Genomic DNA, 27,112 nt, shown 5'->3' on the forward strand with positions numbered 1-27,112 from the left:
TTGTAATTTTAAAATATATTTTACTTAAAGATTTTTACATTTTACTGTTTTGTAAAAGGGTAGGCACGAAACTATTTAACTTTATAACTTTTAAAATTGAATTTTAAATTGTTACGACATGAAATTTAATTAGTTGAATAATACATAATTTATTATTGTAAGCTTGATTTAATTATACTTACACTATGTTGTGAATATGAATTGATTGTCTGATTAGCAAGGTCTGCAACGGTATGATGCGACATTGTTAACAAAGGTGGTTTTGCATCATTAAACAATCGAGCCTGACCTAGATTCAATATTGAACATACCGAAGTTAAGTATTCATATTGATATACGCTTGCTCCGATAAATAATTTCGTAATAATGCATACTTAACTAAATATGTTCGTTTTTTGTGTACTTGATGTACTCAAAGTAACCTGTTAAATACATGTAAATAATTGAACTATTTACTGCATGGATATATCCAATCCAAAACTAGCCGCGATCGAACGCTTTATGCCAACATTTGTGTTTATGGTCGAAAAGGCTATAAACCTTTTTTATATGGCACAAGATTAAGTGTCTCGAGTAAACAAAAAAAATATTTAGAAACACTTACCAGTATTTTTTGCGAAATTATAGGACATAAGGGGAAATAACCAAATGTGTGTCCTAAATTTATGGTTATTTGAACAACTATGATCCAATCTGGCTTTGCCAGTTCCACATACATCTTACCTAGTCCGTGGACATGTCGCTCGTGTCCGGTGTGATCCTGTGGTCCGCTATCCAGTCGTGCTTACCTAGTCCAAGCCTAGTCTGCTAGGTATGTCGTTCGTGTGAACCGGGCCTAATACTTTATAGCATAAGTGTAATGTGGGACACAGCGTTCTCTCTCCTTTAATCTTAAGTTTAAATTCTCGTTAAATATTAACGAGAATAGTACTCATTAAATAGGTTTACAACTCATTTCAGGTTGACTATATATAGTGATGTTAAATGTTTGTCAACATGTTTTGCTTCACTGAGGGTACATTTCCATTGAATTGAACTCATCTCTTGTAGGATTATTGCCGATACATGTGTTTTGGGTTTTATAAATGAACTGCCATTTAAAGTGCCGCATGCCTAGGTGCATAGTGCACCTGTGTAAAACAGTCGTGAGTCCGAGGCACACATCCCGCAAAGTTCGTGGGACTTGTTTACAGGGAAACATTCCAAAGAGAATCTGCCGGGAAGACCTTTGGCAGATTGACATCTGGTTTCTGTGCTCAATGGTGGTTGAAATACTAATCAAACTCTTTTGTTGACAGTTCGAGAAGCCCGGGAGGAGGCAAGATTTCGATTACCCTCAGATGGCTGTGGAAGCCGTCACCAAAGCCCTGAAGGACGCCCATCTAAACATCGACGATGTCCAACAAGCCACTGTTGGATATGTATACGGTAAAGATTAATCGTTCTTATCACATAAATAGTTTTAGCCGTTCTGTATGGTTCGGGAGTTGGTCTAGTGGTATAGCACAAGGCCTCGGTAACCGACGCTGGGTGCGTTCAAGTTCAGTATATCAATAATGGCTTTTAGCAATCTCATAATCCCGCGACTCTCTGGCCTATCCTGAAGTAATGTTTAAAACTTGTTCGTGATAAATGGAACTCTTTTGAGAGCCTAGCGTTATCGGATGTGAAAGTGAGTCAAAAGTGTACATTGGTGAACTTTTGAGTTCAACTGGGCAGTTGAGGTTTCCCAATGAGTCGTCTGTTAGCATTAGTTTCGCAGTTTCACGGGTCGGCGGAATTTTACCCCCTGGGCTGACGTCACTATGATGTAGGACCCTAAGCGGGGATGCGGAATACTATCCCCTGGAAAACCACCCCCAGGTGAAACGTGACATCACAAAATCTGCTAACTAACCAATATGGAAGCCGTGTCCGCGACTGGAATACTACACCCACTAGACGAATCATGCTATGTAATTTCAATTCGAGTAATTCCTTTGGATAGTAGAAAATGAATGTGGTGAATATAAAACAGATTTTCGAAATGTTACAGCAAGTTTGGTTGGTTAGGTTAGGTTAGATTAGAACTGTTTGACAACTAAATTTGAGTGTCCGTGACTGGAAAACTGTTTATTATTGAATAAGTTAACAACTGAAAGAAGAAAATCAATTACTCTCAATAATTTCTATATCTGGCCAGGGGCCTATTTTATAATCAACTAAAAACTAATATTATTAGTAAATCAGCTGATCGCCCAATGCAAATCATATGGAAATTACAAGTTACAAGTTACAACTTATTATTATTATGAAACGGGCCCCAGGTAGTAAAATTCCGGGGGTACAAATCCGTACATTTTGAGCTGACCTCACGAAGGGGGTAAAAGTCTGGGGGTAAAATTCTGGCCTGTACACTCTAGGTTTTATAATTTGATGTTTTCTGATTAAATTCACAACCATAAAAAATATACGTTTAATTCCACCTTAAATTTATTGAACTTATGTGCAACTCAAAAGTTCGCGGCCGGAATTTTACCCCCTTGATTGTGACGTCAGTTTTGCTCAGGGGGATAAAATTCCGCTACCCCGTTTCACCCTATAGGCTGGCTACCTGCGCGTGTAAACGCATTTGTGTATTCCTTTCTGTAAATATAGGAAAGGAGAATTATGTAAGGAGGTAAAGGTGTATAGACTTTATAAGTGATGCAAATTGTGATTTAAAATAAATATTTAATATCCAGCTTTTATGTTCTAGCGAATAACTCTTTGTTTTTCGAAAGTTAATCATTCATTCAGTTAGTCATTCCTCCTAACTAACTTGGTCCTTCGAATCTGAACCGGGTATTACCTACTACTTTAATATTACATCCAGATGGACCTGTTTAAAATCAGAAAAATACGTCATTTACTTACAATGTGTCTAGAAACTACACCTAACATTTATTCAAAATGCAAACAGTTTTCTGTCCATTGTTATTATATTATATTATATTAGAGTCCTGTAATCCAGCTACTAGGAGGTCACGAATTGTGGATATTTATTGGCATGCATTGTGGATGCGATACTCCCTGGTGTGGATTAACGTCCGCACTAGTGAGTAACGATCCGCAGTGCTATCCTGATAATTAGACCAATTCGTAAATACCAAGGCAAAACTGTGGTTCGGATTCGACTATAAACTGTAGGTCCCTTAGTAGCTTTTAGCTGAATGGGCTATTAATTAACAGCTGTGTCTAAGGAATATGTCGACCTTAGTCACCAACAAGACTACAAGATCGCGCCACTCATCCTACACTCATCTCCATTCATACTTGGCTTAAAATACCTACTTTGTATGGTCGCCATTTCATTAAAAAGTATTAAAGTATTTTTTATTCTAAAGTTCGTATGGGCCTCATGTAACTTGATAAATTAAACTGATTCCTAAATAAATATGCTCTAGAATACCATTCAACACTGTCTTTCAAAAACTAAATCAGGATTATGACGAAGTTGGCAAATGCCTTTGTACTGTTCTCCCCTTTTACGATATTGCGCAACTAGCAATAATCGTAAATTTCTTTGAACAAATCATTTACACGGATCACAAAAGTCATTATTTATTTAGTACGTGTATGTGAATTTTTTCACGTTATGCAGAATGTTTGGATGAATCAAGCTGGATCATTAATATATCTCGATCATTGAAACTTGCATACTTTTTTGGGATTTTCTTGTGTGATAAATGAATAAAATGAAAGTAGTTTTGTGAGTACCTAAAATAAAAACTGATTGTCATTCTACTCTGCTTCTCGAGCCGTAGACAGTAGACACGCTATCAATAGGGCATTTGAAATTTAAATACATCAGAAATTTCAAGGTCTCATGAATATATTTTCGCGGCCACCTCCTTTTAGTATGTTTACGGTTAATGAAGTGACTAATATTGTCATAGTATAATTTTAGTATTATATTATGAATCATAATCGGTAATTTTATACATATGCGAACTTTTCTATGCGTTTTTCTGTTTACCTACTTATAATTTAATGGAAGCCGTATGGAATATTAAATAAACCATACCTTTATACACAGGGCTTAAGCTAACTCTAAGGCGTAATACTAACATTTTCATATTGTATTTAAAATCTGTGCTACACCTATGGAACTTGTAATAAATCATGCAAATAATTACGCCTGTAAATTCCAGTTTATTTAGATTTATTGCTTAATCCAATCAAGTGTTACCGGTTTACAGGGAACAAACCATTATTGGACCTTGACAAAACAATGAAATTAGTTTAGGAAATGCCCATGCGAGTTCTCTTGCACCACACTAATGAGTAGGAAGCAAAAGACAATGTAGAAAGATGTTCATGAGAGAATTTAAACGGAAGAATAAAAGATAGAGAACAGTGTGTCCCACATTACACTTATACTATAAAGTATTAATAAGGAGGGTCCCTTCTAAAATGTATGTGGAACTGGCAAAGCCAGGTTGGATAATAGCTGTATAGCAAATAACCATAAATTTAGGACACACCCTTATGTCCTATAATTTCGCAAAATATACTGGTAAGTGTTTCTAAATATTTATTTTGTTTACTCGAGACACTCAACCTTGTGCCATATAAAAAAGTGTATAGCCTTTTCGACCATAAACACAAATGTTGGCATAAAGCGTTCGAACGCGGTTTTGGATTGCGTCTAGTGATTTGGAAAACAATCAAATCCTATATAAGTTTAAGCTTGATGCCTATCCGTCACAAACTGCGGATGCAGAAGAGCAGACATGTATATCATTACAGGACAGTAAACTGTATGTAGTAGGCCTATTGGAAATTAAGAAGGAGAAATGATTTACCGGTATAACTTTATTTCATATATTTATATTTTGGCTAAATTATACAGCCAAACGTATTCAGAATGTGATCAAATGAGCTTGTGTGACGGCCCCAGGCTTTCTTTCAATTTCGTCGTGATTGTTGCTTATTCCATGAAATAAATTAGCTTACCTATGATTACTGATCTAAATTATATTTTAATAGTTATTATATTGCTAGTACATAACGCTAAATCTGCAAATAGGCTGTAAACGTTGGTAGTATAAACGACAAACGTTTTACTGAAGTGGAGTTTATTTTTTGAAGAATCGTATGGTGTGATTCATGAACTCTTTTTTAAGTTTTTTCTTTTATAAACAGTATGTCAACCACATAACAGACGGTATTTGGCCGTTGTTTTTTGTGTGTATGTGTAAACACTGTGCCAACATTAGATTGTTTCAAGGCACATCTTTCTTCTTCTTGTTCTTCTAGTTAATTTTTTATTTATTGAAATGGCTATCACTAGTGTTTCAATAATGTTTTAAGGTTCCCAAAGCACGTACATAAAAACGTAAAATAAACAGTTGAGGCTCGATTTTTTTTATTTGTGCTCTCAATTTGAATGGTTATTTGCTAGAACCCCACTGGTGAGGGGTAGAGAAAAGGAATTCCAAAGTGAAAACTCGTTTCATATTTAAAATCCCTTCGGAAGGGAAGAACGAGGCAACAGTCCCAGTGAGATTATAGGTTTGTGGGTCAGTGATGTAGTGTGACCGTATATCCACCGAGCTGATGCCGAGGTCGGAAAATGATCATAAGTTGAAAATTCATTGTATGATGGACTATATTTGTCGTCATACCGCACTATTTTGAAAATAAATATTCCACAACACGTAAATTTCCTACATTCTTGTCTTTGTAAATTAGATCACAAAGTGGGGTACTTCTTATTTTGCTTTTGTACCAGAACAGCGGTTACCGTTATTTGGACTCAATGTTGTATTACTCCAACACTATGGTAAATTAATCGTTGAAAATCGCTTACATTTCAATATACAGAATCTAAATATTGATAAAGGGGTAAAATAGACAAAATGACACAATGATAGACCAAAACTACAGTAATTATTAGGATATGACATTAGTATGTTTGCTGATTGGGGCTGTTTCCTTTGGCAATATCAGCGGACGAATTTTACATATATGAAAATAAATGTAAAATTTGATGTCTTCGACTTTGCTAAATCTTTATTGTCCTTTGGAAAAAAACTCCAGCCAGCCAAGCAACATATTGAATATCCTACTTTGCCGCAATCCGAAGTATGACGAAACATGTTTAAAAATACCCCCGCCGCAGCAAACCTGCCGTCTAAGCGAATTTCCATTTGGCTGAATTGGTTTTTTAATTGATCTATTTAAATAACATTGGGTACATTAGGTACGAGTACCTAGGTTTGCTGCTACAAGGAAACTAATAAAGTAGTGTGTTTTTAGTAAAATATTGATAGCTTACTATAAAATAAATAAATTTGCCAAGTTTGATCAAAATATATCCATAAACAAGCAAACTACAACATTTTACAATATTCTCCATAAGAATAACATGGGAATTTTAAATTTACCATTTTTTTAGTTTTCTCCGTAACCAATAACCGTACAAAAACACTTTGATATACTGAATTGTTTGTTTTTTTAAGCTCTTTAAGAAGGTTTGGAGAAAAATTGGGAAATTTTGTATTTAGAGGGTCAAAAGTGAGAAAAACCAATTTTTACCCCATAAAACCCCCCATAAAACACTGTTCCCATGGTCCGATCATGCTGGATCGCGAACTCGTTCGTTTATCCCCCCTTACACCTTCAAACCAAATTTCATCAAAATCGGATAAAAATTACTCAAGTTATCGTGTTCACGGACACACATATATATATATATATATATATATATATATATATATATATATACATATATAAAAATTTGAACGAATGGTGTTTTTGGCCTCTGGGGACATCAAAATGAAAAAGTAAATCGGTCCCGGGCCTAAGTCTTACCATGAGACCTACGGTAATAGCTACTTCCCTATAGGGAAATTCGCTAATAAAAAGGACCATCGGCGTAGGAATATTTTGATGTTTTACAGAATGAAATGTTATCATTCACAACTAGACCTGAAAACTGATAATCCCTCTAGCCTTCGATGCATCCGACCAGCATCTGGCCTATTTGAAGAAGATACTATTGTTTTCCATCGTGTAGACTACTACAGTATAATTTTGTCCTAGTAAACATCTAGCTTAAGCTGGTATTGTCGATAGTCATATTTATATGTTTAAAAACCATGTTCGCAATCTTACTGTTTAGAAGAGATAACCATACTGTAGAATGTAGGCTATAGTCACAGAATATATACTACTATTACCGGTTTAAATGTTGACGGTTTAAATGTTTAATTTTTCAAACAGATATGCTAGATTTTGTTTAGGCCTATTTGTAATATTTATCAAATGTTCCATTACAATTGCTTGTCCTGCTGAAACAGCTTGAATTATTTTATCTTCAGAAATTCGTTTTCACTAGCCGTTTTTTCACATACAGGGTGTTTTTTTTTAATTTGCTTCTTCATTTATGTAAAAACTGCAATATATAGAAATATGCATTTAGCGGGAATCGTCTATTGACGTAGGGGCACAATTGTTGTGAATTTAATGTGAACTTCCCATTCACCCCCTTTCTCCCCCCCCCTTTAACTTAAATTTTTTAAACTGCAAGGTACTCCTTTTGCCATATCAAATGTGAGGGCATAAAAAATAATAGCGCAAACTAGAGATCTCTACGTCAATCATATCGAAAGTTATGACAGTTCAAAATCGGAAATTTTCGCCACCCTTTTTTTTAAGAAAAACACGTTTTTTAAAACGGCTGTACAGATCGAAAACGGCAAGAGCTAGCAGAGTTGAAAGCATTTTTATGGTCAAAAGGGGTACCTTGCAAACTGCATATTTCTATCTATTGCAGTGTTTACATAAATAAAGAAGCAAGTTAAAAAAAAAACACACACACCCTGTATACTAATGTCCTATTTTGTTAGTTACTGTTGAAATGGGTTGTTAGGATTGCAGTGTTTATAATGTATGGCAGTAGTCTTTAGTCCACAAATATAAAAAATGAACCATATATATATTAAAAAGAATAAATAAAAAGTAGGAGAAATAAAGAAAATTAGTCTCAAATTTACTGAACTATCGGATCAGTAACTAAACTGAGTCAGAACATTGCGCCAATAAACAGCATTCCAGATGTTTGTTGCGAGTGACACAAGCAGACAAACAAAAACCTGACCCAACATAACACATGGCGTAGCGAGAGAGGGAGGGAGAGAGACAGAGACAACAGCTGATTGTTGATCACCTGTTGCCAGGAATCAGCTGGTCTCTCTTCCCGCCAAATATGAGCGCCCAGCTGACATTGACAGGGATTCTGTTTGATCTTTACAATAGTTTTCCGTTAGTAATATTTTAATAAAAACTTTTCTCTCGAGATTAAAACTCACTCTTAATTGGTGATTTAGAAAAATTAATTTAGATTTTTTGCCAGAACAGGCCAAACTCAACTCCTTGATGCAGTAGGCCTATTGTAAAAAATAGTCAAATCTTTTACATGAAAATATAGATTTATTTTAAAACAATGTATTTATAAACGTAAATGTTGTTGTTGTTTTTTTTTTTTCGATAAATAAATCCAGTTACTCTTACTAGCTGATATTTTTCCTGTAAAGGTAATGCCAACCAATACTAACTTTAGAAACATGAACTATTCAAATAACAATTAAATTCAATTACAAATTATTAGCATAGCCTAAAGGTTTTACTTAACTCTGCATTTTAACCTAACTTTTTTTAGATACCCCCCAAAAAATAACAACCAAAATGGTTAATGTTTATAAATGTCTAGTTACCAATTTAGTTTCCAATTTACCAGATTAAAAATATTTATAGCTTCCAATTTTATGTCCTGCTTTAGGACGCATAGGTCTAGGGTCCTGACATTATCATACTGCTAAAAACTAAAAGCAATTGGTGATTGGCGAGGTTTGAACTAAAGACCTAATGAATTAGTGCAATTTTGTAAATTTCATACCCAAGCCATACTGTTACATTCCAACGCACAATGTTTTTTGTGTATTGGCTGAAGTTTTGTTTTAATTTTAATTGCTGACAAGTTTGTTCATTTGATTACATATTGTGACCTAAAAAAAAAAAAAAACGACAAGCAGAAATAAAATGGACGAGGTTGACCAACATACTGGCTTTCTTGTTTTCCGGACATCCTCATCCTGTGATTTCTTCCTATAGGGTAAATAAAGAACATTGCCTACTGGACAAACCACTTTTAGTTAAAATTATTTAAACCTTTGTCCAGGATTTTAACTAATAAACTAAATTGTCATGTTAATTCATGTCCAAAATTTCTTCTTTCATATATTTTTGGAATCCTGGAGAAAGGCGTCAATAATTGTCTCACTTAGATCGGAAACTAAGTTGATTTTTCACGTTGGACGATGTCCTTTATTTACCCTACAAGGAGAAATCACAATGGATAGTTTCGGAAAAATGAAAAAATTGTTGTGTTTGTGAACCTTTTTCATTGCACCTTATCTGCTAGCCATCAATTTTATTTTAAGTCACTATCTGTATCTATAGATGAACAAACTCAGTAACAATTATGGGTAAAATTAAACTTTATCATGTGGCTGATACAACAAACACAGATAGAACATTGTGTTGAAAAGTGACAGTATGGCTTATAAAAATGTACCAAGCTTTTGTGGAATGCATATAGCACAATATGTATAACCCCTATTTGGCCAATTGTTACAGGGGATTCAACATGTGGCCAGAGAGCACTCTACGAGGTCGGTATGAATGGAATACCTATCTTTAACGTCAACAACAACTGCTCAACGGGTTCCAGCGCGCTCTACCTGGCCAAGCAGATTGTGGAGTCTGGCAACGCAGAGTGTGTCTTAGCATTGGGATTTGAGAAGATGGAAAGAGGATCCTTGTCTTCAAAGGTAACCTGAGAGGCTGGTCTATATTTTAGAACTGTAGATAAAACCCACGTATCCGTATGGATTTGCCATTCTTTGGACTAGCTGAAGGGATTTATAGGGTCTCTTTATCTCTGGTATATGTGTAAAACGAAAATGATTGATTTTACTATTCAAGAGTATTCAAATAAAATAAAATGATTCACCGATAAACTTTTGTTTCCTCGGTGTATTAACAAAAAAAATTAAGTGCATACTAAAGTTTTCTCTTGAATGGAAAGCTTCATTGCGAATGAACAGTTAACACATTAGTAGATTTCATGACTCTCAACGGTTTTATCAGACATGAAACATTCAATTGAAACAAGCTTCAGATTTGCCAATAGGATGATACGTCTACTTGTGGTACTCAAATTCAATGTTAAAACCTAAACTACAGTCATGTATGCTAGGTTTTAAATTGTTTGTTAATTAGTACGTTTTTATTATTTGATCTAATTAAATCAATAGTTTTATCCAGTCAGAGGCCAAGTCATGTAAAATCTTGGTTAAGCTTTAAACAGTGTAAAAATTACCGATAGCCTATTTCCTGTTGTTTATTGTCTACACAGTGTAATCTCATTGATTATTCCGTACATTCTAGATTCATCCCTTAAACACCATGGTGTATCACAGGTTATTTGCATGTGATGTGGTATGGGCTTGAGAGATTATTTCAGCCCTCTCCACCTACCTTGTGGGTTAATTTTCCTCTTCCTTGTTCCTCAACAAACCTAAAACATCTTGACTCCCTTGGCCCATTTATAAAAGCAGCTCTGGTGTATCAGCGTTGTATTTCAGCAATTCAGTTCAAACCTAACCTGCATGGTGTAAGTCTGTCGTGAGAAAACTTTATCTTGCTAATCAAACTGACCAGTAGTGATTCTGATAACTTGTATTATAACACAGAATATCATTGTGAAAATCACGTATACAATTTCTTGGTGTATACAACGTAAACTGTTAAGGGTAAAGGAAACTATGCATCAAATTAATCTTAAGTCTCAAATACAGACAGTCTTGCACATCTGTATTTTGTTCAAATAATATGCTGACCTTCCCACCAGTTTTTATTTCAGAATCTGTCTTATAAAAAAAAATTCAAAAACTTGTTCAAACTTGTCAGTCTCCTTACCACAATTTTAATTTTGGGAGGAACCATTCCATTCTCCTGTATCATTTTACATAAACCAATCATTCTCCATGTGCATCAGTCTATGTAATTCTCTTCCTGGTCAATAAAAGAATTAAAATTATTTTTTCAAAATTTAAGCAAGGCTTCTAGGAATATTTAGTTGATGAGGAATGCTATAATGATCCTCTCTTTTTAAATCGAAACAATATAGCCTGAGAAGTATGTATCCTTATTTTTAACAGGGATTGCTTTAGTTTTTTAGTCCTAGTGACTTTCGCCCTGTACAAAATTTTTTTTTTTTTTCAATAAAAATTATTCTGATTCTGATACAGTTTGATGACCGTACAAACCCGATGGAGAAGCACGTAGGAGTGATGGCTGAGATGGTGGGTCTAGACGCAGCTCCTATCACTGCTCAGATGTTCGGCAATGCTGGCAAAGAACACATGGAGAAGTACGGCACCAAAGCTGAGCATATGGCCAAGATTGCCTACAAGAACCACAAGCATTCCACCAACAATCCGTTAGTAAAACATATCATTCCAGCTTTGTTGTGTAGGCAATACAGGTTTTGTTTAATGGTATGAGTTGCTAACCAACCATATTTAACTAAACCCTCCTTGGTTCAGTCATTTGTGGTGTCCGTCAATTTTTGGGCATTTTTCAGGAATGTTTATAAAAAATTATAATATTACAAATCCACTTTTTAAAAGAACTATACCTTGTCACATATTTTGTGCAGCTACATGCACACATCATAATTCAACATAAATATTTGGGTTTCACGCCCATTTTATGTTTAAAAAATACTTTGAAAAATAACAATTGCAAAGAAACATGAAAAAAAATCTTTGTGTGCCTTGTTTTACAAATAAATGCTACTTAATGAATCATCTGAAATAGCCATACATTTGTAAATATTAAAGCAAGATTTTATGCATTTCTAAAATATATTTAATTTATTTCCCTTATAAACTATGAATGAAATATGTAATATGTAGGTGGTTTTTAATGAATCCTTTTGAAAAGAAGAAGTTTGGAATTTAAACATCTGGTTTTAGTTCCTACTTTAATGCTTGCAAAAAAGAGAGTAGGCCTACATGCATGATGATCTCAGTTCTCCTGATTGTAACCAGCTGTAGAGTGGTTTTACGTCTCAATGACGTAACGACATTATCTTGTACCAAGATCTAACTGATAGTTTTTTTACCGCAGATATTCACAGTTCCAACAGGAGTACTCGCTGCAGCAGATTCTAGACTCACCGACAGTGTTTGGACCGTTGACCAAGCTACAGTGCTGTCCTACGTCAGACGGTGCTGCAGCTGCAATCTTGGCCAACGAGGACTTTGTTTTCCGTCATAAACTGCAGGCACAAGCTGTCCTCATCGTAGGCATGGAGATGACTACTGATCTTCCTTCTACTTTTGACTCCAAAAGTCTTATTAACCTGGTAAAAAATTTCTTTCAAACTTAAAATACTTATTAAATGGTGAGGTATTATATGCTTCCCTTATAATTAATTCTTTGGAGTGGTAAAGAAATTGAAAACATGCATTCTTATTCATAGAGTAACCCAGATTATAGAGTCAGATCTTAACATTACTTCAATTTCTTTTGGACAAACTTTATTAGCCACAAAATAACTAGAAAAGAAACAAATACAAATTCTATATCAACAATATCATAATAATAATAATTAAAAAAAAAAAACAGTAAATGAATATTTAGTCCAAATCATATTTTTATAACCATAGATTGTGAGTTGGTGGCTCAGTCGGTAGCACCACAAACCTTAGGTCCAAGGCAGCAATGTCATGGGTTCTGATCCTCCTGGTACCTGCTACTACAGTAGAACCCCTCATATCCGACCTCGGCATAACCGACTCCTCGGGATATCCAACCTAGTGTCAAACTAAACAAGCGCGGCAGAAGATGACCACTGTCGCTGATCATGGGTATTAGACGATGGTCATGGTCGGATATGAGGGTTCTAAACTGTACTTTTTATCGGTACAATTCACCCGTGTACAGTACCGGCTTACCCATTGCTTTGCTGGAAAAATTCTACACACAGGCCTGATGGCTGTGTGGGCGAGCAAATGCAAAGATAAAAGAGCCTGCCAACTTCTTTTTTTGTAAAATAGTTGATAAATTATTATAAATACTGTGCTTAAGTTACCTCTTACTCCAAAGTTAACTAAATAGCCATGGTTGTACATTCTTGTATCAGTACTTTAGTTTAAAAATATCTTTATTTCAGAGTTTATTAGTGGGAAAAATGCTTATAAATGCAGGTCTTAGTCATTCCTAGCAGAGTTTCAGATATATCTTTAGCAAGACAAAAATGTACAAACTTACACGTTGTATGTTGTATGCATATTTTTATGACTGTTCTCTGCTTATGTAAAGCTGTGGATATGCTTGTCATATGAGAATAATCCTTATTAATTGTCCATTTACAGGTGGGGTATGAAATGACTCGTAAAGCAGCTGAAAAACTCTTCAGCAAAACTACATATCAGCCAACAGACGTAGACGTGGTAGAACTCCACGATTGTTTCTCTGCCAATGAGTTGATAACTTATGAAGCTCTTGGGCTCTGCCCTCAAGGAAAAGCAGGAGAGTTCATTGACAGTGGAAACAACACCTACGGAGGCAGAGTCGTAGTCAATCCTAGTGGAGGTCTAATATCTAAGGGACATCCCCTTGGTGCAACTGGTAAATATTTTTCAAATGAATTATTTATAAGTATTACATACAGTTAAACATGCTATTTAAATCTTTAAGACAGCAATGCAGACTTTAGTGCATATATTAAACTGAATATTAAGGAAGGACGGAGTAGGCCTAAGATGATATGTGTTGCTTTGTTACTTAAGGCCAACTATTTCTTAGCCAGGGCCATTTTTTACAAGTCCAATGATCATTCACAACTGGTAATGATCAAGGAACCTTAAGTAAAGTATATTTTATCACACTTACAATTACAATTGATTCTTGTACTTTTATTGTGTATACTTATTAGTAGAGCAATTATGTCATCATGAGCGTTATATTAACCAAGTCTTCCATCCTTCTTTTATATTATTATCATTTTCTCGCCTGTGCAGTTGCATCAATTAATTTTTTCCCCCTGTTGGGAAAATGAAGAAAAAAATGTTAAAACATTTTTAGGTCTTTCAAGAAGAGAACTGCCACTCAGGAGGACATGGCGCTAATAAATATGAATCTGGGAGAATTATTACAAACTCTATATAAGTATAATTAAATGTAAATGTAATATAGTATGAAGTATGAAATAATGATAGTGTAGGGTTGGTACTACTGGAAAGCAAGCTGCACGTGAATCCAATCCAATCGTCTTGTCACTGTCATTCTTGTCGAGACTTGAATGTCGGTACTCGGGAGTAAGGCGGTAGGCCTAGTGTGTGATTAGTCAGTTAGTGACAGTGACAGTAAGAGTAATACATTGATAGAGTGAGAGTTGTGAGGTGTCCATGTGTTAGTTGTGTGTGATTGTTATGAACTTTAATTTCAATTTCCCCATATTGTAAGTTTTTACCGTTGAATATAATTATAAAATTGCAATAAAGTGCTGTAGGCAGGCATATATTATGTACCTGATATTAACTAAATACGTAAATTTTAGGCTACGCTTAAGGTCTGAGCTAAATTTTCATTTTACAATAAAGGTCGGCCTAGTCGTTTTTCGTACCGTACACCTTGTTAAATGATAATAAAGGTTATCTTGCTTGATATTAAACTGCTTAACTCGTGCACCCTGTGTCCCTAAGATAACCTATTTGTAATTATTTTAATTTTTCTATTGCAATACATTCGGATCAATTTGGTTGTATTAATTTTGTACAATCTTGGAATCAAATATATATCATTATATAAATTAAACTTTTATATATGTAATTATCCTTAAGGTATGTTGTTTAAGTATTGGTGGCAACATATGGGATCATGTGACTATTACTGGAAAGGGGGGGCGACCACATTTGCCCTGGGTGCCGCCAAACCTAGGGACGGCCCTGTCAGTTTTGTTTAGTTTATGATAATGAAAAACTATGAAACAATTACCTTTTCCTAAGGACAATAAAAGGACGAATACAAATTGACATTATTGTATGCATTTGTCTCTTTAAAAATTGTCATGTTTACATCTATCTCTGTTGTCTGTGATAGGACTGGCACAGTGCGCTGAACTGTGTTGGCAACTGAGAAGGGAGGCAGGGCGACGTCAGGTAGCCAACGCTCGTCTCGCACTGCAACACAACATCGGGTTGGGTGGAGCTGTTGTCGTCGCTCTTTATGAACTAGGCTTTCCAAACTACAGATGGTAACAATTCACTTGCCCAATGGGCCAAATATTAGCTGATTTATTGATCTAAAGTTGCCCAAACCAACAATGTCAATTGAATTAACCTTTACAAAACAAATTTTAAAATAATAAAACATATCATAGATGCATCCTCGACTGTTGCACATTGGGAAGATCTTTATTTGTTAATTGACAAGTTTATAAGGATGACTATATAATTTTAATTAAAAGGCAAGAAAAAAAACAAAACTAACAGTTTGCTTATCCAAATCTCCTACAGTCAGTCTTACTGAGCTATTTGGCTACTGAACAAACGGCACATTGACTACTGTCACAGGCACATTCCGATACTATACAGCATATTATACTCCGTCACAACAACTTTTGACATGAAACTGTGTTGTACTGTAAATGCATATTGTATTACTAAAAGCCCGTCACATCTACTCCCTCAAGTTTCACTTCCTATGAATCATATACAGTAATAATGACGTCAGTTGTAAGAACACAGCACGCCTACAAATAGAAAATACTATAGGTTATGCATTTATGCAAAATTCCTGTTAAACTGCTTACAGATCATTTAAAGGCATGTTAGGCCTCTGGCTGCAAAGAGAACTCAATATGCTCAATTTCCTTATCCAGAATTTTTTATATATTTATTTTTTATATGTGCTCAGGAAACAATTTGTATTACTGGCTCATCAAAGTGATTGAAGACAAAACAAATTTTAATATACTTATGTGTATCTTCTCTATACAGATCCCTAAGCAACCTCAACACTTTTTAAATCTGTTCTTAAATCTTTGCTCACCCTGCTTGCTGACAAAAAGGTTTGTGATGCCCATGTGTTTGTATTGTATGTACTGTGAATGAGAATGTATAATGAAAGTTATACAACTCCGATTCCTGTTTCAGGTATAACACAAGAGTGACACTGAACCCCGTGAGTATAACAGACGACCCATCAGTCTTCAAGGCAACTGCTTTGTTCAAAGTTCTCGAAGAAGCTATGCAGGAAGATAAAGAAAACATGATCGAGAAAGTCAGAGGAATCTATTGTTTCAAAGTCAAGAATACTGCTGGGAAAGAAGGAATGTGGATCATCAACGCTAAAATCGGCAAGGGAAAAGTGGAGTACAACGGAAAAGGTGAGATATCAAAAGAGGTTGTGAGGATTCATTGCTTCATTAGAAGTGTTAATAATCTGATGAATCAGTGTAGAGTGATGAATAAATGTGAATAAATAAAATGAAGGCAGCAATGATTGTTTGAATCTTAGTGCTGCCACTAAATTGCTCAGTATTTTCCGCTTTGAACCTCCAAATTTGTTTGACTTTATGTTTATACATATATTCCACAGTTCATTTCATTGTATACCCAATTTAGGAAGACGATAAATTAATTGTAATTTTTTTGTATTTGTAAACATAGAAAGTAATTTTTAATTTGAAGTTTACTATATTTTTAATAATACCACCAGCAAAAAAAAACAATTTTATTTTAGTTTCTGCAGATAACATTTATGAATACTGCCATAAAAATTAAATTTTTTGTAGACAACTTGATCGACTAGCACATGTTTTGTTTGGTTGAAAATTGTTAAATTTAACATATTCCTCCCGTTTTAGATAAGCCTGATGTCACATTTATCATGAATGACGAAGATGTGACCGACTTGATCTCTGGCAAGCTGAATCCTCAAAAGGCATTTTTCCAAGGAAAGATCAAGATACAGGGTAACATGGGTTTAGCCCTAAAGCTCACAGAACTGCAGAAGAGGGCAGCTGGCAGAATTGAAGAACTCCGAGCTAAACTGTAAACTGCTGAACTCATATTCTAGCACAATCATTCCTTTCTTTTGTTTCTTTAGATTTAATTTTTTGAAGATTATATGTTTCATCTTTGTTAGGTATATTTGTTGTTGTTAAGATATGAGAGGTTAAGTTTGTTTCTGGAAATTTTTAGACCTACCTCTGATTTAACTTTAAAGTTTTAAGTTTTAAAGAGCCGAATTTATAAACCTAAAATGGTTATATTTTATCGGTAATTTTTTATAATAGAGTGAATAGGTGAGGAGTGAAGCGTGAAAAGTAAATAAAAATATGTCTAATAGCATGTTTGAAACATAATATATTTACACTTATACTGTTAACTCACAAGAAATATTTTAAAAATACATATAAAAAAGGGAAGTGGTGATCATTTTAATTAGACACTATTCATCATCAGACCCAGTAGGCAAATGACTGTTATAAGACATATTTTTATTGACTTTTTGTGAATTGAATAACACATACAATGCTGATAAAGAAGTTATTTAGGAGTAAAGTAAAAACAGTAATTTGGTGCTGTTACCCATTTATAATCATACATAGAAGTAACCACTCCAAAATATATATTTTATTTTCATAGAAACCAACAAATTTCTTTGTTAAGAGAACCTTTCTTGTTTACCCATATTTATTCTACGAATTTTGTATTGGAAATTTCCAAAACCGAGCTACTTTGCTTCACCTATTGAAATCCATCCAGCATTAGTCTATGTTTAACATTTCTGGATGTAAATAACAGTATAATATATAGGCTATAGTACGATTTATCTAGGTTTTGGGTGAAATCTATATCAATCTTAAAGTTTCTGTGATATCCTGCAGGTGTCTTTAGAGTAAAGAAATATGCTTTTAACTTGTTTATTCTTTTAACTGTTCATTAATGTCTGTGAGTTTCATATTTTTGTAGACTCAGTACTGATTATCATGATAGTATTTGTACCAAAGGTAAAGGCAATTTGGTATATCGTTAATAAATGTTTTGTTACTGTCAATAATAGTTTATTGCTTCCTCTGTTTAAACTATATGTGTGCATCCTTGAACCTTTTTCATTTAGATCTGTGATGAAGAGTAAGCCTACATATTACATACTGTCTATAGGTACACATCATCTCAACTGGCCTTCTCGGGACTCGGCCATTAGGTTAAATAACCTAAAAGGTTTGTTAAATATGTACCTAAACATGTAAAATAGTGCAGGAACCAATGTATCATTAATAATGCAAACAAGTATAGTAGGTAATTTAGGAATGCAAACCCCAGCTACAAAAAATCTTTGTTTCTAAAAACCCTCTTACATGATATACTTTAAGGATAAAAACAATGACAAATTAATGCACTCTTTCACATTCACAGCTTTTCTGGTAAGTTTTCTTGAAAAATAATTTTTTCACGTTCATCTGGATTATGTCCGCTAACTCTTGCAGTTCCATGGATCGGGCTCGGGCAACTATCTCCAACAAATGGCTGCAACAAAATAAATTAGCGTAATATAATGGTAATGTTATGCACTTGGTCTATGAAGAAAATTATGACACCTATTCTTCATACTGAACATTTTTTCCATGTTCAACAAAAAAGGTGATCTAGCAATTTTATTAATTAAATGTTATGCTTAGTAAAGTCAATAAAGTAATTACACTAAATGAACACTTAAGGCAAGTACAATTGTATGTTGATAAAGTTTTAACCAGGAGTGTTAAAGATCTTGACTTCAGATTATTTTATAATGATAGATACCTTCCTATATGAGACTTTTAAGCCTTAACTCCAACTAAAGAAATAAATATCGCAATTATATTGACAAGCAAAGTAGATTTTATAGAACCTTGAATAAGGATTATATTATTTGCTTTGCATTCAAAGAGTAAGTAAAACCTTATGAATCCGGACTGCATTAATATAGACACCGTTTTATCCAGACGGACATTTGGTAGCATTTCATACAAATTCATATGGTTTAGTCAGTAATGCTCCATTCTTCACAGTTTTGTTGTGTATATACATAATCAATAGTATCAAGTAGTGCGCAATCGTCACTATGGTTGTGAGTGCAACCATTGATCATATGTACGCAATGAAAATTTGTGTATGTCAATGGTGCAACAGTGGTGGCCAGGAGAGAGTTAGGCATACGTGTTTTGTTTGCATGATGTCATAAAGTACTATTTCTTGTTATGTATGAATTGCATTCAGAAAGTTGTATTGTAGCAAAACACACATAACTATTGATTGTGTCTTATAATTAAGAATCTTACCATTCCAGATTTTTCCCATAAAAGGTGTTTCATTTAATTCAGGGGATACAGAAATGGTCCCAAAGAGTCACCAACCTGCCACCACACTTTTATCCGAGGTGGTGGGATGTCGTGTATACTCCTGTCTAGGCGCCACCATGACAACCCGCCACCACACTTTTATCCGAGGTGGTGGGATGTCGTGTATACTCCTGTCTAGGTGCCACCATGACAACCCGCCACCACACTTTTATCCGAGGTGGTGGGATGTCGTGTATACTCCCGTCTAGGTGCCACCATGACAACCTGCCACCACACTTTTATCCGAGGTGGTGGGATGTCGTGTATACTCCCGTCTAGGCGGCACCATGACAACCTGCCACCACACTTTTATCCGAGGTGGTGGGATGTCGTGTATACTCCTGTCTAGGCGGCACCATGACAACCTGCCACCACACTTTTATCCGAGGTGGTGGGATTTCCTGTATACTTCCGTCTAGGCGCCACCATGACAACCTGCCACCACACTTTAATCCGAGGTGGTGAGATGTCGTGTATACTCCTGTCTAGGCGCCACCATGACAACCTGCCACCACACATATATCCGAGATTGCTGGTTGTATTGCACGCTCTTCTAGGTGCCACTCCGACAAGGAGCCACCACGGATCCCTCTACCTCAAACTTCTTCTTTTTTGTGGCATCTTGACGCGCTCCCATCCCATAACAGTGCTGCCATTCTTCATTAAGATTATCTACTTTTATCCAGCATTCTACTAATAATTACACCCTCCCCCTACAAAAGTCTATGAGCTGCTGGTTTGAAAATCTTTCTCCCCATTTAATGCAGAAGAGACCCTGTGCTTAGAGTGGTATGAAGACATGTTTAATATATTATGACCTTACCACATATGTGATGGTTCAGTTCTCCCAACTACCATATCTTGACTGAGGCGATTACTTTTTGAGAAGAAACCAGTTGTCAAGAGCTTCATTCCAGCGTGAGGGCGTTGGACGCTGCAACGAGGGGAGCTCGTACCAAGCAATAAACGATTAAGGGGAACACTTTTTGCTACTTCTAAATGCTGTTTTTCTTTCAGCGAACTGTTGACAAAGGAAAACAATTTATTAAAGTTTTAGCGACGTGTATCGCAACAGTTACCAACATAACGTAGTTCAAATTGCATATGTGGCAAAGTGGCATGGCTAAGTGTCAGTTCTTTTAAATATAGTGAAAATTGTAATACCAAACAATTTCAAGATATTAAACTTTTGTTACAAGTCCAAACACATCTAAATAATCCAAAAATGATCTCTGATTCATTTAGGTTGTGCAGTTGAAACAAACCACCTGGTGATACTTTTAAGACACAATTTTTCTCTTAATAAGGTGTTCTCACCAATTTTTTACTCTACACTTAGAATCCTGGCATTTCTCACGGCCCCAGCCCACTCCCACCATAATAAGCTCATATATCAGCCAAGTAAGCCAGGTTGAGAACCATTGCTCTAAATAACGCATTGTCTTACCCCTTAGTCTCGTGGCTGAAACAGGACCTGTCCCTGCTCCACATGAAATGTTAGGTGTTGTAACTATTAGCAACATTGGTGCAAAACTCGTTTAACACCGAACGAGTGTCTTCTTCTAAGAGAGTGTGAATGCTATCATTTTGTTGTAGATTCAATAAAAGATAAAGAAACCAAACATCCACATATATATAGGCTCAGTATCCATGTGTAGTATACAACAGTATAGTTATCCCTGCCCTCTCCGAAACAATTATTTAAAGACCTAAAGCATTAACGTGTCCTTAAATTTGTAGTTTCAGATAATGAGGAATCAGTGAGGTAAAAATATTAAAATTTTGTGATTAGAAAGCTTTACTTAGTTTAGTTACTATATAGGAATTCCGTAGCCCCGCTCTATCCGTAAATTCCCATTCACCACACTAGCCACCCTATTTTGTCTATACTAAATTTTCTATTGTTTTTGCTGTCACTGCTGTTGTGCACAAACATACAACATGGCAAAAGTGTCTATGCCAGTTGAAGTTTCAGTGAAACAATCGTATATGTTTTTAAGAAAAGAGGTCCAAAACCTTATATATCTGTGATTATGCCAAAGTTCAACCCCCCCCCTCCCATTAAATTCCGAGACGCTAACCATGAGGCAAACAACACACCCCACATAAGCCTATAATAGGTTTAGCACATACATAATTTGACTACACTAATGGATTTACACATTAACTCATATAAAACTGTGCAAAAAATGTCAACTGTTTGAAATTTGACCTGTATTACCAGCCGTCAAACCCGATGTAGAACCCTTTCCTGGTAAGTTCGCGGGCTTGGGCGGGCGACCCTTGAAAGGAATGGCAGACACCCTTCAGAGCCCCTCGGTCTCTGGAGTTGCTCAGAAGGTTCATCATGTCGTCAAACGCGTCACCTTGAAAGTGGAACTGCATAGGTTTCCGGAGGAAATGTCCAAACTGAACATGCCAGTCGAAGATCCTGCAAATAGAAACATCTTTAGCCCAGAGCTCAGTGAACCTTGTAGATTCTTCTTGTATTCCTGTCTGATTCTGTTTAAACTCTCTCCCATTGCAGTGATACAGGACCGCGCAGACTCCGGGGTTCAAGTTGAGCGAAAGAAATAATGACAAGTTGGATCTAGGAGAGTTTGTAAATATTTTAGTTTTGATCTGCAAATAGATTTTACAGCATTGCTAAAGGCTGGTTTTCCTAGCTGCTGATTACAGCTGCGGAGTTGTGGATTCCACGCAAGTCTTTAAAGCCGTGTTTAGACAAGGCAAGTTGTAGAGCAGGCAGGTTATGGGTAGGTTACCTGCCTCTAAAGTATTTCAAGTTACCTGAGTTAGGTAGCCTCCCCGCCAACTGGCTTCGTTTGGACACAGTTTTAGGCACTGAAATTTCTTTGTCAAATTCAGCAGCTTGAAAACTGCCACTAGCTACCGTAAAACCGTTTCATGCCATTGTTAACTTGTGTTGTTTATGCTGTGTGAACAATATGTAAGAAGTAATTGTAAAAGTAAAAGCACACACCTTGTATTTTTTTTGTAAATGAAATTAAAAAACTATTGAGTAATGAGTGAGACAAGTAGCCTACTTATGGTGTCAGGTAGATTGGTAACTTGACAAGAGGGGAGACAAGAAGACATACATATGTAAAAACAAAGCTTAAACTGACTTAACTTACTTATACAGGGTGTCCAAAAAACTAACCAACTTTGATGCCTAATACAATCTAATCTATTTATTTAGGCGTCATAGATCAATAAAGGTTTTTTATCCAACTAAATGGTAAAAGCTGAATTTTTTATATGTGATAGAACCTTGTGAGAGGTGTATTTTCCTAACAGTCCCCACTCTTCTACCTTACCCCTTGAGCTTTCTCCCACACCCCCCTCCAAACCTAGAAATCGCAATATTTCACTTAATTGATCATAAGTCGAATACAATGTAAGCTATCGTGTTGCAATGTGTTTTGTTGTGTCCAACATCTTTGTTATTATTGAGCGGAGCGAGCCCTTACTACACTCCTGCTTTTGTTTTACAAATACTTCTCCGGAACGGCTGAAACCGGAAGCATCTGTACGAAATTTGGACACTGCAAATAGACTTTCCGTTTACGTGAACTAGACGTACCATTTAAGGCCTGCACACACCGGAGCGGTGGCGGTATTTGCGCGTTTTTCATCTCCTCCATCCACCAACCATCACCACCGCGGCGTTATCGCTGGGGCGTTCACACCGGAGCGATTCCTCACCGCTGCGGTGACAGCAGTCTTAAGTATTTTTTCGTCGTCCGTCATATATGAGTATGCAGCCAACAAGTGTGGTGTGTTGTTAGTTAGAAATATGACAGACGAGGAGGAAGAAATGTTGCTATTGGTTGCTGTAACTGAAGATGACGCAAAGATAGGGTGTGGATACATAACATCAACAAAAGACGATTTAAACATGGTGAATACCATAATGCCTGAACTGAGAAAAGACAAGAAATTTCTACATATATTGCAGAATGACAATTGGGTACAAATACACATTTAAGATCAGAATCTCAGTTGTTTGGAGTTCTGGACACAAAATTACTCGTCGCACAGGCACCGCTGTCACCACTGGGCGATGAAATTCAACATGCTGCATCTTGGCGGTGCGGTGGTTCGGGCGGTATACCGCTACCGCTCGTACCGCTCCGGTGTGGCCGCTTGCATTTACTTCCATTGTACTAATCACCGCGCGAATATCGCCCGCTACCGAACCGGCGCGCGTTCGGGTCCGGTGCGTGCACCCCAATGCAGACTTTGAATAGGTACCGCAAATAGGAATTCCATTAATGTGAACCAAAGATACCATTAAGTTTGGGTACTGCAAGTAGACATTTAATTTATGAGAACCAGATGAAACATAGACTTTGGTTCCTACCATAAAATACATAACCATAATCTAAGTAACCATAAAATACGTAAACAATATTGATTCCATTATTTCACAAATGGCGGCCATTTTCCAAAATGGCAACTTGAAAAGTGGAAAAACTGTGTATTTTGTGATCTTTTTGGAATGTAGATGCAATTTTAAGACTTACCGTATTACTCATCGCATTTTCGCTTCAAACCTACTCGTTTAGCTACATGATGCAAAATGTACACCGGAAGTCATTTTTTCATAGTCTTTAACTCCTAAACGAGTGGGTTTATGGAAAAAATGTCAAGAATAGACAAGTTTCTAAATTGCATGTACTATCCTAAAACATGATAAAATATAGGGTGTTCCATAAGACATTTCAGAGTTGGCCACCATATTGGAAAATGGCGGCTGAATTTCGAAAAACTAAATTTTTATTTTTAACCGCCACAAAAATAAAGGAATGTCCCCCATTTAAAGTTTTTTCTAATTCTTACCGTTTCCGATATCCCAATAGTCGCATGATTGAGTTGAACTCCCTTTATAATACACGGTCTAAGATATAGATAATAAAATTAAACACAGGCAGTAAACTTTTAGACAAAATTAAACCAAAGCTGACCATCAACCAGTAAGTTAGCTTAGGGTTTAAATTCTAGTACAGTAGCCTACTACTTTACTCGAGTTGGTCCTTTTTGATACATCTTTCTAGCCCCTCGTCCGTATAGTCAAGACCGAAGTTGCCAACTGCCACACACTTCTTCTTGCAGTGATCTATCAATTCAGCTATGCGGTCAGGGTATTTCTTTCTCTTTTTGGTCCAGGTGGGGTATTGAGATGGATGGCATCCTACTGTGCAGTACAGTCGTCCTAAAAGTCAAAAGTATCGGTTACTAATAAACTTAGAAGCAGGTACATAGATAGATAAATCGTATTAAATATTGTTTTTACAAATCTGTATTTTTTAAACCGCAATAGATAGAAGTATTCTGTTTGTGGAAATAATCGTTAACAAAAGTTCCGCAATTTTTTACATGTTGATATAAAAAATTGCGGAACCTATGTTAACAATTAATTCCACAAACAGAATATTTCTATCTATTTCGGTTTAAATAATACAGATTTGTTTCAAGACTTAATTTACACACATACTGTATGTTTACTATACTCACTGTCTGTTTTAGCGATTTCAAGTGATCTCTTGCTAGACTTGAAATCTTTGCCTGTGATGAAGATTTTTTCAAGCCCGCTATCCCATGCTCTGGACAAGACGTATCTAATATCTGTTTTCCCAACTACCTCACCGTTAGATATTCCGTTGAATTCATCATCCCACAGAGAAGCGGACGTGTCTAAAGCAAAGTGATGTAAATAAACGATATATAGAAATAATTTGGAATAAACAAGTTCAATTATTATTTACTCATGATTAACGCTATTTGAAGCTATGTAGATCCAGGTACGCAATAGAAAACCCGAAAAACCCCTTTGAGTAATCGGACCAGCTAATTTATTTTATATTTTAATATCTGGCATTATTCAATTCACAATCCATTTGACGTTTTGACCATGCTATTGATCCATAATTCTTTATTAGTGTCTTCCATTATAGCAAGGATTCGATTAGTTTTTAGTCCTTGCAATTATTGTGATTTCCCCATAAAATAGTTATTTTCACAGCTAATCCAATAAGGGCTGTAGACAAGGTAATGGGAGAAAGTATGTGTCAGTTTGTTGATAGATTTATTTTTGAGCACAACATTTTAAAATAAAATAATTTTGCCACGTTTTACCTTATAGTCAAGGAACATAATATAATCGTATGTAAAAACGTTCGTCGCTTATGCGGCACTTATCACACCGTGCCTTTTGAAGGAGAAATGTCTCAACTTAATTAGGTAGTTATTATCCCCTAGTAATCTTTAGTTACATTCAATCATTCAATAATTTATTTGGCTAGATCTGGTCATATCTAGCTGTCTTATAATTGGAGATAAAATAAATAAATAAATTCCAGTACAATTTCAATATCCATATATTTTATATACTGTTCCATAAATACTTCGTGAGCAGCCAACACCAAAGGTTCAGTTATTATTTCGGAAGGTTATTTCAGAATAAACTATAAACTATTGAATTTTTATTTTAAGCATTTGATTCTATAAAACACGTTGCATAATTATTTTGACACAAGATAGTTTAAGAAGTTTGATTAGGTTTTAATAGTATTTCCGATAAGTCTACAAATATGTATTATTTTAATAAGGGTTGTAACACGATTATTTAAGAATATAACTAAGAAATAAATTCCTTTGCCTTTAAATAAATTTCATGTTTTACTTGTTAATTGTTATCTAACATAAAGTTTGTATTTTTATCGTCCTCGGTGTACGTAAGTAAATTTCACTGTGTCTAGAAAAATGAAAAATAAAACTATTTCACATTGGTAGTCATCAGACCTCTTGCTTAAAAAGTATTAAATATGCTTAATATATTTAATTAACTCAAACTTCAAAATAAATGTAAATAATTGTATAAACATACCAGTTAACCCTGTAACTTTGTATTCCATAGCTTTTGGAAACTTCGGCACCTGTTGAGACCCTGAGAACCATTAGGGAGTGGTTTTGACTTTTGTTTTAAATGTTTTAACTTCTAAGTATTCAGCACATTTTTTAACAGATACAGATCAACTTCTCTGAACATAGTGGTAAACATATCACCCGGGACAATCGTAGCTTACTGACAGAGCAATAGATAAACTAACCGATAGTCTGCTTTTTGTAGCCGATTGTTAAAATAGTTTGTGTCAGTGACTTAAAATAAAAAAGTGGTTTTCTTATACTGGTTAATTACCATAACAAAAATCGTGGATTAAATCCACACCTTTCTGCAGGTTTGCTGCATTGTAATCAGTTTTTTATTTGGAATAAATTATTTATGATGTATTGAATCTTGCATTGCAATAACTTGCTATAAAATAGTGATTTTGTGACTATTTATTTTTAGCCAAAAATCACATACGTAGTAACGTTGAAGAGTATTTTGTTGTTATTATTTTTTTTTGTACCTTCTGTGACGATTTCAATGTTGGCTTGTAGCTATCGAATTGCAAATGAGATTGTTGAAAAACTAGTGTTTACTCGTATTGTAGGAAAACTTCATAGATCAAAATATTACAAATTACACCTAGGCAAAGAGTTAAACACAAGGATCGAACTACCTTCGGTCCGAGCTACCTTCGGACTTTAATTTCAATACTCTAACCACTCTGA

The 27,112-nt window shown here is 35.4% G+C and overlaps 2 protein-coding genes across 2 annotated transcripts in view; one reads left to right on the forward strand and one right to left on the reverse strand.

The window, feature by feature from the left end:
• LOC128999157 (sterol carrier protein 2) overlaps nucleotides 1-18,186 on the forward strand; it is a 34,824-nt gene extending 16,638 nt beyond the window's left edge. The window contains exons 2-9 of the mRNA XM_054425528.1: nucleotides 1,299-1,428; nucleotides 9,664-9,857; nucleotides 11,340-11,530; nucleotides 12,223-12,460; nucleotides 13,473-13,728; nucleotides 15,202-15,355; nucleotides 16,257-16,489; nucleotides 16,970-18,186. Of these exons, the coding sequence (XP_054281503.1) occupies nucleotides 1,299-1,428; nucleotides 9,664-9,857; nucleotides 11,340-11,530; nucleotides 12,223-12,460; nucleotides 13,473-13,728; nucleotides 15,202-15,355; nucleotides 16,257-16,489; nucleotides 16,970-17,160 (1,587 nt within the window). The 3' untranslated portion in view covers nucleotides 17,161-18,186. The remainder of the gene's footprint in view (nucleotides 1-1,298; nucleotides 1,429-9,663; nucleotides 9,858-11,339; nucleotides 11,531-12,222; nucleotides 12,461-13,472; nucleotides 13,729-15,201; nucleotides 15,356-16,256; nucleotides 16,490-16,969) is intronic.
• A 249-nt stretch (nucleotides 18,187-18,435) lies between these two features.
• LOC128999152 (deoxyribonuclease TATDN1-like) lies at nucleotides 18,436-26,558 on the reverse strand. Its single transcript, XM_054425524.1, has 6 exons — nucleotides 26,382-26,558; nucleotides 25,010-25,189; nucleotides 24,518-24,707; nucleotides 21,711-21,920; nucleotides 20,313-20,510; nucleotides 18,436-18,638 (listed from the first exon to the last, which is right to left on the reverse strand). The coding sequence occupies exons 1-6, from the start codon at nucleotides 26,407-26,409 to the stop codon at nucleotides 18,503-18,505; spliced, it is 942 nt and encodes a 313-aa protein (XP_054281499.1). The 5' UTR covers nucleotides 26,410-26,558; the 3' UTR covers nucleotides 18,436-18,502.
• Nucleotides 26,559-27,112: the final 554 nt, after the last annotated feature.

This window comes from Macrosteles quadrilineatus, unplaced genomic scaffold (genome assembly GCF_028750875.1).
Source record: "Macrosteles quadrilineatus isolate MER2022 unplaced genomic scaffold, UCM_ALF_1.0 Scaffold_7__1_contigs__length_78375512, whole genome shotgun sequence".
Taxonomy (NCBI): Eukaryota; Metazoa; Arthropoda; class Insecta; order Hemiptera; family Cicadellidae; genus Macrosteles; species Macrosteles quadrilineatus.

Coding starts and splice junctions, on each gene's coding strand:
- LOC128999152 (XM_054425524.1), bottom strand. CDS start 26,409: ATGGAATACAAAGTTACAGGGTTAACTG. Junction 25,190..26,381: donor CAAAGTTACAGGGTTAACTG/GTATGTTTATAC, acceptor ACTTTGCTTTAG/ACACGTCCGCTTCTCTGTGG. Junction 18,639..20,312: donor ACTGAACCATCACATATGTG/GTAAGGTCATAA, acceptor ATTTTGTTGCAG/CCATTTGTTGGAGATAGTTG.